Source organism: Sapajus apella, unplaced genomic scaffold (assembly GCF_009761245.1).
Source record: "Sapajus apella isolate SASKATOON/1434 unplaced genomic scaffold, GSC_monkey_1.0 scaffold5, whole genome shotgun sequence".
NCBI lineage: Eukaryota > Metazoa > Chordata > Mammalia > Primates > Cebidae > Sapajus > Sapajus apella.
The window spans coordinates 4,736,192-4,754,361 of record NW_022436945.1 but is presented as its reverse complement, the minus strand read 5'-3'; the positions used below and the strand labels follow the sequence as shown (position 1 = coordinate 4,754,361).

The 18,170-nt window shown below is 34.9% G+C and overlaps 1 protein-coding gene and 1 long non-coding RNA gene across 9 annotated transcripts in view; both read right to left on the bottom strand.

Annotated features, from left to right (window-relative positions):
- CPEB2 (cytoplasmic polyadenylation element binding protein 2) overlaps positions 1–18,170 on the bottom strand; it is a 66,087-nt gene that overhangs the window by 3,566 nt on the left and 44,351 nt on the right. For all 8 annotated transcript variants that reach the window (XM_032272779.1, XM_032272787.1, XM_032272796.1 and 5 more), the window contains 6 exons: positions 15,644–15,814; positions 14,374–14,463; positions 8,222–8,340; positions 7,476–7,590; positions 4,512–4,693; positions 1–429 (listed from right to left, as the gene is read on the bottom strand). The exon at positions 1–429 is cut by the window's left edge. In XM_032272779.1, the coding sequence (XP_032128670.1) occupies positions 202–429; positions 4,512–4,693; positions 7,476–7,590; positions 8,222–8,340; positions 14,374–14,463; positions 15,644–15,814 (905 nt within the window). In that variant the 3' untranslated portion in view covers positions 1–201. The remainder of the gene's footprint in view (positions 430–4,511; positions 4,694–7,475; positions 7,591–8,221; positions 8,341–14,373; positions 14,464–15,643; positions 15,815–18,170) is intronic.
- LOC116546616 lies at positions 2,124–4,486 on the bottom strand. The gene is made up of 2 exons (XR_004266783.1): positions 4,437–4,486; positions 2,124–4,391 (listed from the first exon to the last, which is right to left on the bottom strand). It is a non-coding gene; the product is annotated as an uncharacterized LOC116546616 (long non-coding RNA).

Genomic DNA, 18,170 nt, shown 5'->3' with positions numbered 1-18,170 from the left:
AATTAGTAAGCCTGAGATGTAGGGTTTTGGTGAAAAACAAGAGGCTTGTAGTGTTTTGGCTGCTGATAAAGATGCATGTATTGATAGCTGGGGTGAAAAGCAGAAGAATGCACTTATTTCTTCTGCATGTCAGTATCTTCAGACACAGTAAGCCACATGCACCCTTTCTTTTCTTGTTAAACAGAGGCCAGTTTGCTATTCTTAGTTCCAGCGGAAGTGGATCTGACGTGGGCGATCAGCACCTTCCTTTACCAATGGCTTATGGAACTCACGTCCAGCACGAGAGTGGATATTTGCCCAACAGAACTCACAGTAATACTGCAGGCAAGTGACATTGGCACAAAAAAAGGGAGCAAATTTTCCACCACAGCGTGCGCCCTGGCATTCATCACACATCTGGTCATCTAGCACATATGGCTTTACCTCCACCTTGAAAAAACAGAAAAGAAGTCTCGTTAGGGTCTGCTTCAGAAATCAAATTCGCTAATAACTTAAATTGTTTCTATAAAAGAAAAAAAGAACCAGCATTAAAAGGTGAGGAAATGGGCAAGTTTCTCAAAGAAGGAGTAGGTTTGAGAAACTACTCCTTTACCATGTAGTAGGTTAAAATACTTTAAAAATCTACAAAAATCTGATATTTGCAGAACATTCCATGCTCACCTTTCTTGAATATTATCTTTGAAAAAACCTGTGTGCTGGTATTTTCAGAGTTGGAGGGGTTTGTGAGTGAAAAACAAAGGAGATATCAAGTAGTCATGGAAGAGTTTCCACACCCTTTTTTCCCTCACTCCAGTATCACCTGTGAGGTGGCAGAACCCAAACAGCCACAGATTAAGGCAGCGCTTCTCCACTGCAGGTGAAAGTCACACTCTGCTTGGAAATAACTGGCACAGACAAGCCAGGCTGTGGAGAATCTTACAAGGAGCATGCCTAGACTTCTGCAAATTTGTAAGACATAAAGTACTAGTCCTGTTGTGAAGGTCTGATTTGGCAGAACACTTCAGACTGGAGTCAGCTCCGAATGATAAACTTTTCTACCTCAGTTTTCACATCTGCCAAGTGAGAATAACAGATTCTGTCTCAGAGTTGTGAAGCTTAAACTGTGAATGTAAAAGCATAAGACAGTGCTTAGCACATGGTAAAATAGTGTATAAATTAGTATTACCTACAATTAACTGCAACAGCCTTGCTTTCCTGCTTGCGATAACTTTATGAATGGAAGGTTTTTTCCTTTGTTTGGCTGAAAAGTGTCAGATAGCCTAACAGCTCAGCTGTTCCTTACCAGGTAGTCTAACAGCTCAGCCATTCCTTAGGAGATGATAGAACACTGAGTGTTCGAAGGACTGGATTGAGATAAAGTAAAGGTTGCCCATAGTAAAAAATAATGACCCAACAATTTGTATTCTGAATGTATTCTATTGAAATACTTGCACGAGTGCAGAAAATGAATATAAAAGTATTTTCTGCAATGTTATTTGTAAGAACAACAACAAACTAGAAACAACCTAAAAGTTGACTAAAAGAACTGTAGCATGTTCATTTAATAGATAGATAATAGAATTACATTGTTGTTTATATTTCACTGATTATGATTAATATATTTTATGCATATTAGACACTTAGCTTTTCTGAATTGCTTGTTTGTATTTTTTGTATGTTTTGTTGTTGGAGTGTTTTTTGTTTTTTAAAATTAATTTATGAGTTCTCTTTGCCAGTTAAGAATTTTTAACCTTTTTTCCAGGGGTTTTACAATCTTTGACACAAACTATTAAAATTTTTATGCTTGATCTTTATCTCTTAATTTTTTCCTTTATGGGTTCTATCTTTTATTTGCCAAGCTGCTATTTTTGATTTATTATCTTCATTACAATTATAGTTATAATTAAAAAATTATTATGACCCAAGAATAAATCAATGTGGCATGAGAGTTACTGGATTTCATCTCACTGAATTATAAACTCCATGAACACAAGGACAGCACCCATTTGCTAAATGTTCAGTTCCCAGTGCCTAGAAGAATATCTAACACGAAGTAGAAATGCTATAAATACACGAGTGAATGCAATACATTTACATATGTTTTCCGGGTTTCTTTCTCATGGTTATTTCTTGTTTTTTTTTCCCCCCATAAGATTTAGCCTAATTGAAACCAGGGTCTGTGATGTCGACTTCACTTCCACAATACCTGATAAAATGCCAGATTTTCAGGAGTTAAGTCTTTTAATAAAAAACTGTTGAACAAAAATTTTACAAATGCAATGATTTCAATTATATGTATTTTTTAAATTCTAGGTATTAGTTTATGAAGCTAGGCTACTCAACTCAAAACCATACACTGTAAAGATGGAAAATTGAATTTCAAAACCTATTTTTGATTAATAATCTCTAATAATTAAACTCTTCTATACGTGAAAGGAGTTTCATGGACACTTCACCTAGTCTTGTATTTTAACTTTTACTAGAAGTCACAGTGAATTATACTACTCGTGAAATAACATACAAAAAATATAATGAATTACACATCTGTGTTGATTGTGCTTTCCAGCTATCAGATAGAACTAAACCACAGTATCCATCGGTGTAAACAGTAAGTGGAATAAACAATTTTGATTTCCTCCAAATAAGTATCTTATATATCCTTGAGTTGGTACTTACACACTTAAATTTATTCAATTTTTATGGCTTAATAGCCATATTCATATTAGAGAGATGAAAGGTATAAAGGTTAATGGTTTAATATTTTTTTGTGTAAGCAATATTAGTGACTTGTAAAATACTTAAGGCTCAAATTCTTTCAAATACAGTTCAAAATTACCTTTGTAGTACGTATCTTAGAAAATAAGCTTTTCCCTAAGGTATTTCAATGCCTTTTCAAGAAGGCATGTGTATCTTAATTCATCTGCCCTGCAACTTAGTTGCTCTTGAAGAGTCAATACTCTGCTCCGAGTAACTGGTCCTTCACTACCATTTTGGAAACAAAGAGGTATGAGGTATGACACTGCAACAGTCTTTTTCTTCTGCTAGTGCACTAAACACCCTGATTATATGCTATGTAAATAACATCCTCTGTGACCTTACCTCTCTGTAAAAGTAGAGGATTAAGCTAGATCAGCAGTCTAAAGCACTGCTGTACATTTGTGTCACTTTCAGAGCTTTATAAACTCCTGTTGTTCAGGCTGCCTCTCAGACCAATTCGGCAGAACCTCATGGGGTAGGACCCAAATATCAAGATTTTTCTACGTTTCCAGATTAATAATGTACAGCACAGGTTGAGAACACAAGACTAGAGGAACTCTTAACATTTAGACAAGTTCAGAAAGGTTATCTATGCATGTCTTATCAAAAGCAGAGAACCTCATCTTAAGTTTATTTGGCAACCAGAATTTTAAGTAGCAATGCAAACAAAAAAAAGCCACTCTGCATTTGTGAACTGAACCTATGCTGCATTTCTTTTCTAATGGGATGGCTGGGTAACTACATTGAGGACTACTTCTAGCATGCATGGTCTAGTCAACTGGTATTGGTTAACCAGCTTCCCTGTCCCCAAAATAGTCTTTTAATGTGCCAAACAGCCCCAGAAGAGGATTCAAGCAACTGTTACATTGGGAAAAGGGGTACTCACTCAAATTATATCTTCTATCTACTAATTTGGATATAAAAAATTCATTTACCCCATATTCTTAGTGTATTTCTGCTGAACTATAAATATAATTATTTTAGAATATGCTTAGGTATGTATAGGAATTGTTCACAGATTTTGGCATAAAACAGATTTGTAAATAAATGCTAGAGTCTTTCCCTACTCTAGAAGGTAGTCACTACTTGGAATTATTCAATAGGGTTTCAGTTATCATTCCTAGTACTTAAAAGTTCTTACTGTGATGATTCAGGCAATGCTACTCAAAAAAAATATTTAAGTGTAGGTCAATTATTTTAGAGAAATATACGTGATGCATTTTTATTTTAGACTTTGTGACAAATGAAAACAAACATTTAAATAACATTCTGTGTCAAGTTTTATTCTAAATGTTTGTTTACATGTGAATTCATTTAGTCCTCAAAACTGAGAAAGACATATTATCATTGTTTTCCATTTTACAAGCGAGGAAAAAGGCACAGAGAAGGTAAATTTGTAGAAATGGGATTCAATCCTAGGCAGTCTGACTCCAAAGTACAGGCTCTGAAAACAACCTCTGCCTCCATGGTTAGAATATTTGACCTTACTGGCTGATAAAATTTTTTTGACATGGCTGTACGATGACATTAATATTTTTTATATTATACCTAAATTTTAAAGTGTGTTCAGGAATTTTACATTTCAAGGATATTTTTATATAATATCCTTTAAGACTTAAAGAAGTTAAAAACTAAACAGTATTTCAATTATATTACTACTTAAAGAAGTTAAAAACTAAACAGTATTTCAATTATATTACTAACTCTTTAGTGTATGACACTTTGGATCAGCACGTTATTATAGGACATAAGTGATTTCCCAACATGCAACTTACACGTTTATCAATATCACCGTGCTGAAGCTGAACAAACCGAGCACTAATGGCAGCAATATAGCTCTGCTGATTGGAGAAAGCAACTCGCCCAGCACCTTTTGGGTATTTTAGCTCAGGATCTGTATCAATTCCTGCATAACAAACTCCACCATATAGCCGGTCCATGATCATAGCAAGTTCCACTTCAAGAGGAAAAGAAGTTTATGTCAAATGTGAGAAAACACAGTAATCAACAATTTTTAAGTACTTTTTGGAAAACATAGAAGTCAATTGTGTATTATCATTTGACCAGGAGTAGAATGGCAGATTAAGAGGCTGTTGTTAAAGGAGGACTGGGATCAAGGATGCTATAAAGTGACTCACTGCCATCACATCTTCCTACTTACTAGCACTAAACCCACTAAACACCCTATCTTGTCCTATAGAGAAATAGTTCCACACTCTTTCCTAAATCCAATGCTTTTACTTGCATGCTAGATCCCATCCACTCTCAACTAAGAAGAGCTACTGCTTCAGCAATTCTCCCCTTTCCCTTATGTACCACCAGTTTTCCCCTTATACAAGATCATTCCCAAGTACACTATAATTTTCCTATCTTAAAAAAAATTCTCATAACATTTTTTCCCCTCTCAGTTACTACTCCATTTCTCTGTTCCCCTTTACAACCAAAATTTTCAAAATCTGTTCCAGTATTCCCCAATTCCTCTCCTCCCATTCTTTATTCAACTCTTTCTAATCAGACTATCACACTATGACTCCACTGTAATTGTTCATGCCAAGTCCAATGGTCAGTCTATCTGTAAGTAGCACCGAATACAGTTAATCCCTTCCTTCTCATTCAAATATTTTCTCCATCTGGACTCTGGAATATATTAGCCCACCAATTCTGCTCCTACCTCACTGATAAATTTCTTCTGAGTTTTCCTTGATAGTTCATCCTAAATTCCTTAACTTTTTGATGTCAGAGTACCCTAAGTTTCAATCCTTGCAACACTGTCTACACTCCCGGCTTTGGTAACTTCATCCTGTATCATAGCTTTAAACACCATCTATATGTTTTTAAGCTCCTACATTTGTGTCTAGTATGGACATCTCCCCTGGACTCCAGACTCATATATGCAACTGTCTACTGGACAACTCAATATTTAACAGGCACTGGCCACGCTCAGTATGTTAAAAATGGAACTCATAATCTTCCTCTATCCCATTAAACTTGCTCCAATGAGTTTTTGCTGACCCAGTTAGAAAGGAACAGAAAAGATGAAGTTGTCAAGTCAAGATCTTTGGCTTCATCTTTTCTGTATTCTTCTCTTGCTCCCTCCCACACATACAATCATGTGAACTTGATTTTCAAGACCTATCTAGAGTCCAATCTCCTCACCTCCATCATTAACATCCTGATTCAAGCTAACATCATTTTTCATCTTGTTCATGGCAATAACCTTATCTTTTTGCTTTTGACCCTTGCCTTCTCAGCTTGTTTTTAAAACAGTATGATTCTCTTAAAAAATATATCGGATACCACCATAAAAAATGTAACAAAAATATATCATATATCATGGTTTAATTGAAATTTCTATTTGAGAGCTCTGAATGGTGCCATAAACTTAAGTTCAAAATCAAGACCACAATCTTCCCTCCCAATCTAATCTGTTCCTCCTCCAGTATTCCTTCCCTCTCAGTAAAAGGTATCGCTATCCACCCAGTGGCTTATGACTGAAAGATGAGATTCAGTCTTTGTGTTTACCTAATACCTGTTACCTCTGTTCACCTGGCTTTCTCCATTGCTACCAGTAATCCAAGCCACCACTGTCTAATTTCCTGGACTGTAAGAATAGAATCCTAAACTGGTCTGCCCGAATTTACTCTCACCCTGCACCCACCTCTGTAACTCATTAGCTAAAGTGAACTTTGAAAACTGAAAATATGATCATGTCTCTCTTTTGCTTAAAAACTCGTCAATGGTTTACCCATGCTCTAAGGATAAATACCATGTTAGCCTATTAGACTTGTATGATCTGACTCCTGTCTACTTTTGCAATGCCTCCTTGTGTCCCTTCCGTCACTCCTTGTATCCCAAGTTAGCCACTTTGGGCTTCTTTCAGTCCCTCCAAAGCACACTGTTTCCCTCCACTCAAGACCTCTAGATAAGTTGTTCCCTTTCTGTGAAACACACTCCTCAGAACCCTACTACCACCCTGATCCTCCCCCTTTTGCTCAATCCTTTACATGTCAGTTCAACTACAAATATCTTTAAGATATCAGACTATATAATATTTCCTTGCTACACGCTCTTCCATTCCCTACAGTACTTCTCTGTAAAAGTCATCATGTTCTTTAAGTATTTACATGTATTAATAGTTCTTTAACGTATCTCTAAGACTGGGGAGAAGATGTTCTCAGTGATGGAAATCACTAACACTCTACACATGGTGTACAGTATCATATAACATGTGCAAAGTGGGCATATACATCTACAATTATATTCCTATGTGACATATTTTGGTTGGTTTCTAGTTCCCAGTTGTTGATAAACAGAAGTTTATCATCATTCACTTATCTAAAGTGCTATTTCAGTTAATGACTAAAATACTGATAAAGAGAAAATAATCCCATATTTCTTCTTCAGATATCAGAATCAATCAAATAAACAGACTCCAAATTTTCATATCGTAAGAGAGGTTCACTTAGGAAATCAGAAGTATTTAGGTGAATTATTATAGTTTGCTTGGAGTTAGCAACTACACTAATATTGATAGATAAGTATCCAATTCTGCAGTTGGAGAGTTTCAAGAAAGGGGTCTCAGAATATGTTTCAAAATTTTATAGTTAGCAACTATTGGAGCATGAAGAATCTGCTCCTGTTCTGTCCAATAGTGTCACGTACACAATGGCTTCCAAATGTTTATTGACTAGGACATATTTAAATTATTTTTTGAACAAAATTATTAACATTCCACTTACCAGCCCTTAATGGCCGAGGAACACCTCCAACAAAAATTGTTTTTCGGGGATCCAAAGGCTGAGAACCATCCATTACAAAATCACTATCACTTAAATTCCAAGGACGTATTTGAACCTATGAAGAAAATTACATTGGGTCTTATTCCCTTGATGGCTTATGAGGGTTGTTTGTTTTTGCCAGTTAATAGTTATTCTTTTATTGTTTAAAAATTTGTATAGTAGAATTTGGAAACAAATTATCCTCATAACTTTTGATATGGATACTTTAAGTCAGCAGTCCCCAACCTTTATGGCACCAGGGACCAATTCTGAGGAAGACAATTTTTCCAAAGATTGAGGGGGTAGGGGATGGTTTTGAGATGAAAGTGTTCCACCTCGGATCATCAGGCATTAGATTTTCATAAAGAACATGTAACCTAGATCACTTGTATGTGCAGTTGACAACAGGGTTCACATTCCTATTACAATCTAATGTCACCTCTGATCTGACAGGAGGTGGAGCTCAGGCAGTACTGCTGGCTTGCCTGCCACTCATCTCCTGCTGTGCAGCCTGGTTCCCAATAGGTCATGGACCAATACTGGTCCACCACCCAGGGTTGGGGACTCCTGCTATAAATTATCTGGATGTTTCAAAAACTAAAACTCGGCATGGTAGTTTACTTGTTATTTTATTCATTAACAATCATTTCAAAATAATTTTGAAAAATTAGCATTTGTATCCTGAAGTTCATGTGGTATTTACTTACTGGTTTGTCCTTGATGGTAGGGCTAGAAACACACAGATAGAGCTTTCCATCTTCTTCAATACAAGCATCAATTAGTGCTTGAACTGAGCTCTCTTCTTGAAAGAGAAGAAACGCATAGCCTGGAATAACCAATAAAGATGAGGCAATATGTCAACCTAAGTGATTTTACTCCAAATTACAGTGCTATTTAGAAAATACATGCTTTTTAAAAAATATATATATTTTATTTCATTTTAGGTCCTGGGGTACATGTGCAGAACATGCAGGATTGTTAGATAGGTACATACATGGCAATGTGGTTTGCTGCCTTCATCCCCCTTCACCTATATCTGGCATTTCTCTCCATGTTATCCTTCCCCAACCTCCCTACCTCCTGCTGTCCCTCCTCTACTCCCCCGCAACAGATCCCAGTATGTGATGCTCTCCTCCCTGTGTCCCTGTGTTCTCATTGTTCAACACCTGCCTATGAGTAAGAATATGCAGTGTTTGATTTTCTGTTCTTCTGTCAGTTTGCTGAGAATGATGGTTTCCAGATTCATCCATGTCCCTACAAAGAACACAAACTCATCATTTGTTATGGCTGCATAGTATTTCATGGTCTATATGTGCCACATTTTCATTGTCCAGTCTAACATTGATGGGCATTCGAGTTGGTTCCAGTTCTTTGCTATTGCAAACGGTGCCGCAATGAACATATGTGTGCATATGTCTTTATAATAGAACAATCTGTAGCCCTTTGGATACATATCCAGTAATGGGATTGCTGGGTCAAATGGAATTTCTATTTCTAGGTCCTTGAGGAATTGCCACACTTTGTCTTCCACAATGGCTGAACTAATTTACACTCCCACCAACAGTGTAAAAGTGTTCCTATTACTCCACATCCTCTCCATCATCTGTTGTCTCCAGATTTTTTAATGTCGCCATTCTAACTGGCATGAGATGGTATCTCAACGTGGTTTTGGTTTGCATTTCTCCAATGACCAGTTATGATGAGTATTTTTTCATGTTTGTTGGCCTCATATATGTCTTCTGAAGTGTCTGTTCATGTCCTTTGCCCACTTTCAAATGCTTTTTTTTTTTTTTTCTTGTAAATCTGTTTTAGTTCTTTGTAGAGTTCTGGATATTAGCTCTTTGTCAGATGGGTAGATTCCCAGATGGATTAAAGACTTAAACATAAGACCTAACACCATAAAAACCCTAGAAGAAAGCCTAGGCAAAACCATTCAGGACATAGGCATAGGCAAGGACTTCATCACTGAAACACCAAAAGCACTGGCAACAAAAACCAAAATAGACAAGTGGGATCTAATTAAACTCCAGAGATTATGTACAGCAAAAGAAACAATCATTAGAGTGAACTGACAACCAACAGAATGGGAAAAAACATTTTTTTTTTTTAATGGTACAATGACATCCTTTATTCTCACTCACAGACTAAACTTTTTTTTTCTATGTGTTCCTGTGGGAACTGTGCTTGAATATGTGCTGTTTTCAACATTTTGGCACAAGAAAGCCTGACAAGTTTTTAAAAGTCAGATGCTGCATCTTTTGAACAGGAAAATCTGTTTTTTTTAAAATATATATACATATTTTATTGCACTTTAGGTTCTGGGGTACATGTGCAGATCATGCAGGATTGTTGCACAGGTACATACATGGCAATGTGGTTTGCTGCCTCCATCCCCCCTTCACCTATATCTGGCATTCTTCCCATGTTATCCCTCCCCAACCTCCCTACACCCTGCTATCTCACCCCTATTACTACCCAACAGACCCTAGTGTGTGATGCTCCCCTCCCTGTGTCCCTGTGTTCTCATTGTTCAATACCTGCCCATGAGTGAGAACATGCAGTGTTTGATTTTCTGTTCTTGTGTCAGTTTGCTAAGAATGATGGTTTCCAGATTCATCTGTGTCCCTACAAAGGACACGAACTCATCGTTTTTTATGGCTGCATGGTATTACATGGTGTATATGTGCCACAGCCCCTTCCTGACACCTTACACAAAATTAACTCCAGATGGAGTAAATACATGCTTTTGAAAAAAACAACTATCAAATGGGACTAAAAACCATTTACCTTTTATAAGAGAATACAATACCCTATGTAATACACATCAAAACACTTATTAAGTAAAGCAATTGGCTATTTTATATACAGCACTTGCTATAAGGTACTGTAGTAACAACTTTACATGCATTATTTCATTTCATTCTCAAAAGTCTATGAAATATTATTCCCATTTTATAGAAGAAAAAATCAAGGTACAAAAGTCAGTCTCATAGTAAGTAGGTGGTTGAAAAATTTCAAACCCAGGTCAGTCCCAAGGTCTCTCACACTTTCTCTAGTAGTGATACTACCTTCTTAAAGAACTTGGCAGAATTAACCAGGTGAGTGTATCTGTAACTAAAGTTTCCAATAAATGCCTGCAGGGTAATCCAAGTTCTAGGGCAACCTTTTAGACTGGAACACACTTGGAAAGGTTCAGGAAATCCCCTAAGCAGAGGAAATATTCCACAGTCTCATTAAAACTTCTCAATGATACTAAGAAAGCTACAATAGGAAGGCTGGAATGAAACACAGGACAGATGGATTAAAACTTTTAAATCAAGCCTCAACTTGGAAAACAGTGGAATATCTTTTTTAAGCTGTTTGAAGACTATCCAGACTTGTAAACAACCAATTGTCAATCTTCAATAAAAAATCATGTATTCAGCAGACAGAATAGACTACATTATAAAAAGAAGGCATCAAAATTTACACTGCAAGTTTACTATCATGTGATTATTCCCAGCAGGTGATAGCTATGAATGATCTATCCCTTACCTTGGCAAGATTTCTATGCGAACAAATGTACCGCATTTTAATCTAGTCCCAATATGTGTCAGACATCAAGCAGGCCATGTATGTCTGTTCCACCATACAATGGGAAGTGTAAGGTCATGTTTTATTCAGATAAAAAAACTGAGCTTATTGTCAATAATGGCTTTATGCCACAAAGGCCTGATAGAACACTAAAGTACTTCATTTTAATAAAATTAAAATACTTGATTGCATAAAATGTATCTGAAGCCATTTCACCCTATATAAATTATTTTACCCTATCCAAACACAGACTTCCAAAGGTAGTCTGTATTAAAAAACATGTCTTAGACAACTTTTTACATTGCTGGAAACAATTTAAATATTCCTGAAAATATTTAATAAAGATTTTTTTAAGGCTTTAATTTTGATACAAAATAAGGATCTGGGAACTATAACCATTTCGTAATAATTAAGAGGATATAAGACCAATTTACTAAAATAGTATATTAAGTTAAATATTTTAATGTTGCCTAATTTTTAAAATTTGTGATGTTAATATTTCAATATTGCTTAATTTTAAAATAATACTTTAAATTCAATATTTTCAATACTACTTAATTTTTGTTATTAGGAAATAAATGTTTATATTATAAAAATTAATTAGGCCCTATCGGGTAAATTAGGACTTAGCTAATGCAAGTCATTAGGTATAATACTCTTAACAAAAACATACTATATAGCAGCTTCTTTAGAATTTGTTAAAGTAAGCTAATCATTATATAAGGTGAAGATTATTCACTGCAAAGGAAACATGTAGTACATGTGTGGTTCAGCATCTAAAGATTCTAGTCACTGCTGTAATTTTACGGAAGCTTCCCCCACTGGATGCTTCTCTATCAGTGTTTTCCAAACCACGGAAAATGCTGAATTATAGAAATAACAAAATTGCTTGTAAGAACAAGTTTTGGGAATACTGGTCTTTAGAAATGGCTACAATTAACTGTAACTGTACCAAAACAAAGTATGATTAGCCAGTGCCAATTTTTTTTTTCAATTAGAGAAACTACTGCAAAACCATAATAACAATGATGACAACAACAGCCATAAACACTATAACTCTTCTGTTTCATTAACTTTGTTCCATCCCATCTTTCTAGGCTTAGAGCACACCATCCCTGTAAGTAAATAAGTAGCTCACGCAAAAATGTGCATCTCTCCATCCAAACAATTTCTAATTCCTTTTAAAAATTCTATTGCCTTTTCTGCCTGGGACTCTGTTCAAGTACTTTTTTATCCATCTATATACAGTACCTTAGATTAATTCCAAACCTCTCAGTGAAGCCTTCCCCCATCTACTTGAAGCAATTTCTCCATTCCATAGTATTTTTTGTTGTTTATCTAATTTATCAGGCAATAATTTTACAATCCGTAAATTATTGAGAATACAAATATTCACAATGGTATATAAAGACACTATTTTATAGACCATTGGAAGAATCTGACATTAATAACCATAAATTTTTAAAGTTGTAAAAATGCAATACTTCAACTGTGATGAGTGCTAGGAGTGAAAGACATAGACAGCACTAGAGTTGGGCAGGAGGAGCTAACCTCATTTCGTAGAGCCTCAAAGTTTTCTTTGATCAACTTACACTTAAGCTTGAGATACAAAAGATAAGCAGGGAATACAGAGATAAATAGACATAAGGAAGAGACACCTTCAGCTCAGAGATTATCATACATAAAAGCCCTGTGGCTGGAGAGAACAAGGTCAGTTTGTGGGACTGGAAGGAAACAAGCAGTAATAGGAAAAGAAGCTAGAAAGAAGGTGAGGCCAGCCAAAGTGAATGCATTTTTGCTTTTATTCTAAAAATAAGAGAAATCACCACAGGGTTTACGCAGAGGAGTAAGGAATAGCACCATCCAATGAGTTTTCAGACTGCTTTGGCTGGAATATAGGAGAAAACTGGAGAGGGCTAGATACATAGATAGATTAGAAAGACAGCTGAAGTAGTCCAGGCTAGTGATGATGGTAGTTAGTCAGGAACATTACAAAATAACTCAATATTCAATAAAAATGGCGTTTCTAAAGTAAACTTTATAAATTTTATAAAATGGCAAGATAGTAAAACTATGGACAATGACACTAAAACTAAGCTATTAAACAGCTCTATCTATGTGGAACTAATTTTCTCTCTAAACTAAGGATTTGTGACCTCCAATAAACTCCAGGCTACATGGAGAGAGGTACATAGCTTAAACAGATTCTCACAGAGGCCTGGAATCCAGAATCCTCACTCAAAAGATGCTCTTGATTCTATACATACATATAAATCTACAAGTATTAAAAAAAATTGCATTATTCCATTTATTTTAAAAACTATGTGAACTATTAGTGGAGGTTCTATAATTCTCAATGGCAGAAAGTAGAGATGACTCATATAATTCATCACCAGAAAACTGTACCTAGTTTTTCTGTGCCAGTAACTTCTTCATCATGCTTCTTTTCCCAGAGTAAAAATCAAACCATTTAACAGTTCTATTGGAGCCTTTTCTACAGGCCTGACAATTCACTAAATCATGAGACTAAACAGTATGTGTTGTGCTTTTTCTAAAATTATATTTCAGCAATGTTCAAAGTAAAGTTTTAATCTTTGAGCCTCCCCCTTTCTTTTACTCGCTCCAGAACCTTCCATTAGCAATTCTGACTAATTGAATTCATGTTCAACTCTCTTTTCTCCTCTCTTCCTCTTGTTATTGTGGGCAGGATACACTTCCTCTCCCCACAGATGGTGACTTGATCATGTGACTTGCATGTGAAGATTAGCACAATTTGTGATTCTTGTCCTGTGGTTATCAGCCACACTTTCTTCCTAGCAACAGCTAACACAACTAAGCATCTTCCTCAAGTCCTACATCTTTATAGAACTGAAAAAAAAAAAAAAAAAAAAAAAGACCTAACTAGCTACTTTGTCTTGTATCTAAATTATTCATCAACAGAGTTGGTAATAATTTATATTGCTCTGCTATTATCTAGAGCACTTAATGTAAACCTCATATTTCAACTGTTCATAAATTTATATTTAGTAAAAGATAAATCACATCACATAGATCTTAATTTCATAATGCAGAGAGGTACTGTTTCCTATGTCTATACCAAAGTTACTTAGAATGATGCTTTAGACAGAGAAAATACTCAAATATATGTTGATCAGAGTCTATGAAATCATTATCAAATCACAGAAAGTCTCTTATGATTCTTAACTGGAGAAGTAATTGATACTGTTTTTTTTTTTGCTCTCATACAACCAATTTCCTAGCAAATATTAACAATAACAACCCTTACCTTTTGGTGGAAAATAGGACTTGCTTTCTGCTTTATGAGGCCAATCTACTACCAAAGGCCCAAATCTTCTGAAGCTAGCAGTTATTTCATCTTAAGAAAGTACAATAATAATTAGTTTCAGTGATTCGTTCTAAGAAATTCTGTACTTTTACTATGAAGATCAACATTTAAAAGTGCCAAATACCTTAGGATAAATTAGAATATAAACACTGGGAATATGTCTAATATAATTCAAACTAAATTCATTTTTAAGCAGTGCACTGGCTAGAATAATCAATGCCATGTGAATTTTAAAATTTTATATAACATTGATGGATACTAATGACTTTATAGTACACCAAACCAGAAACAGCACTGCTTGAAAAAAAGTCAACATTATATAAGTTAAATAAAATCTATTACTGTTTCACAAATAAAATCATTTTATTATAGGAAAAAAGGTCTGCTGCAAGACTTGAATAACTATAATGCCGAAAAATTATACTAGGGTTTGATACATGCAGGGTAGTTTCACTGAAGTCCATATAGGTTAAATCCAATGATATGTTTTATGTTACTTCATTACATGGAAATCTTATGAAGATCAATACTTAGAATAAGTTTGTAGATATTTGAATCATAACTAAAAAATTTCCTAAAATGTAAGAGTGACACATGTCCCATAACCGCACAAACACAGCTTAATATTTTAAATCTTCAATTAATTTTCTTTTGTTATAATTACACATGATCATTTTCACATACAATTATTAGTGTCCGTGGAACTCTAATTTCCTATTCATGTTCTGTTTCCATTTCCCTTTTGGGTTTAATAGCCTCTTTCTTCCCTGTTTCTAAGAGCACATTTATCCTTAAAGAAATTAAACTTTTGATTATCAAGCATTGCAGGTATAATCTTCTGGTTGGATCCACTGATTTCAGTGTGTTGTGCATACACACATTATGGTGGTATAAAAAGTTTTAAGTTTTATATACCTAAATAAGTTCTTATTTTAAAAACAAATAGAATATTACCTAGGTCATGAAAATCTTATTTAAAAAAAATGCCTGCAGTTACAAATATTATAAGATCTAAAGAAAAAATCATAAGTTATTTGTTCAACTACTTTCATATTTCAACAGGTGATAAAATATTTTAAAAGATGAAAATGCATTCTAATTCTGAAAATCTCTAGGTGGTAAAAATCTTCCATAGCCCATTCACATTAAATTTTATATTTTTTTGTTTTTTTTAAAGCCCAAATCACCATTTTAATATCTTAAAAAATACCTTCATCGATATCTGGAGGAAGACCACCAACAAAAACTTTTCGAGAGAAGCGTTCTATTCGCTCCCCATTTTGATGAGCTGAATAACATGTGGGCGAATTTAAAACTCCAACTTGATCGCTGTGACCATCATCCAGCAAGCCATCATCTATTGGAAAGAGGGAAGAACGACCTAGAATATAAGAACAAATATAACTTGAATCTCAGATCTGAGAAAATGATAAATTAAATTTAAGCATAAAAATACCAATGACAAGCTGAAAGGCTTAAGAATGAAGGTGATGCAGGTGAAAATAAAAATTAAGGAAAATTTAAATAGTATGTGGTTTTAATTACCTGGATTCAAGAAAAAGCAATCTAAAGAGTGATTTAGAAATAAACATATATCAACAATTAAACTGCAAAAGAAATACTAGATCACTTCAACTTGTTATGAACAGCCGCAAGAACCTAATGTATGAGGACAGTTAGACTGGATGTGAAACAGGAGAAACTTTTCAGAAACTGGTGGCAGAAAGGAAATGACACAAACTAAATAGATAAGGGGGTATAATTTATAAAAAAAAAACTTGTAGACTACAGTAAGTAAGGATAAAGAAAAAAAGTAATACTTGTATACAAGGTCTGGATCTAATTTATTACACATGTACTAATTATATGAAAGAGTAGACAGGGCTTCTGCATATCTGAAAAATAGAAAAGGGATCCCATAGAAAAGGGATCCCCTTTAGCACTTTAGTGACATTTGAGCCCACATTTCAGGAGGTAATCCTTGTATAGGACAAATACTGTACAATCTTCTGAAGTAATCCCCACTCTGTGGGGAATCCCCCCACAAAACTTAAATGACCTAATAGTCTCCTGCTGTCAAGGAATGTACATTTAGAAAGATAAGATTTATATATGTAACCATGGTACACATCCAGAAGAAAGCTGCTAAATGCTCAGAGGATGTATTCTGGAGGAAAGGAGTAGTGAGTCTAATAAAAGAGTAATTTTCTAAATCTCTAAGTGAAATTAATACTATTTGTGAGAAAAAGGGAAAAATGGAAGCACATAGTGAGGCATTAGAGAGGATAAAATATCTATAGATGGAAATATGGGAACATGGTTTTGAGGGAATTTTCCTTTTTTCCAAGCGAAAGAAGAAATATAAGAAAAAGTAGAAAAAATTGAATTTATTTAATAAGGAATAGTCAAGGTTGGCTGAAACATGTTGGAAAGAAGAGTAAAATCTAGAAAAGTCCTTCAAGGCTAGCTAGAGTATTTAGTGTTGAATGCCAGGCTAAAGAGACATTTAGTAGGTGGTGAAGATAATAAATTGGATACAGGGGTTCAATCAAGATTATAGTTTTGTCTGTATATTAGGGAGACTTAGAAAATATGGATAAGGTAGCTGGAAATGAGCAGGTCAGAAGCTGTGCAAAAATCCATAAAGGATGGATGGTATCACAAGCAGGCAGGAAAAAAAAATAAGGAAAAAGAATGAAAAAGGAGAGGTCTAAGGAAGACTTGAGAAAATGATAAGAATTGTTAACCAATATACAAACAGTAGAGACCAGAAACTTGTACAAGAAAAGAAAATTATTTAAGCTTTAAATAGGTATAGTTTTATATGCTATTAGGATATTCAGAAGCAAATATATACTAGGAGGCTGAAAATGAAGTGGAGAAAGGAATTGTCATATTTCTAAGAAAATAATTTGAAGTCAACTACACATAGGTGATAGTTTAAGGTTCTTTGCAACATCAATGATAAACACTCCAACGAGAAATGATGAAGACAGCTTCCTTGTAAGAAAATTACAAGGAAGAAGCAGAATATTCAAGGAGCTAGACAAAGGAGTGGTAAGAAAAGTGAGAGAGTAGCCAAAATATTACTGTGATTGAAGCACCAAAAAAGTAATAAAGAAAGAGCAATTAAGTAACAATGTGAAATATTAACATAATTACTTTTAATAATGATCATTGTTTTTAAGGACATACATGATTTTGAAGGTAGCTGTCTCAGGAAAGTTGGGTAGGAGTCATGTTGCATGTATTTAGGTTTTTTTAAGCATCGAGAGCAAATGAAGATTAGTTCTTGGAAGTATATTAGAGAAGGAAAAACGCAGTAAGAATATGGACAAATTGTTTTGCTTTCAATATTAAGTGAAGGATGTTTTTGGGTAAGAGACAATGCATATAATCTATAGCAGTGGTCACCAACCTTTTTGGTACCAGGAACCAGTTTTGTAGATGACAATTTTTCCTCAGCATGGGGATGGTTTTGGGATGAAAATGTTCCACTTCAGATCATCAGGCATTAGATTCTCATAAGGAGCACACAACCTAGATCCTTTACATGTGCAGTTCACAACAGGGTTCATGCTCCTGTGAGAATCTAATGCCACTGCTGATCTGACAGGAGGTGGAGGTCAGGCAGTAATGCTCACTTGCCTTCCACTCACCTCCTGCTCTGTGGCCTGGTTCCTAAAACAGGCCAGTTATGTTGGGTATCTGTTTATATATTAAACAAACTGGCCACA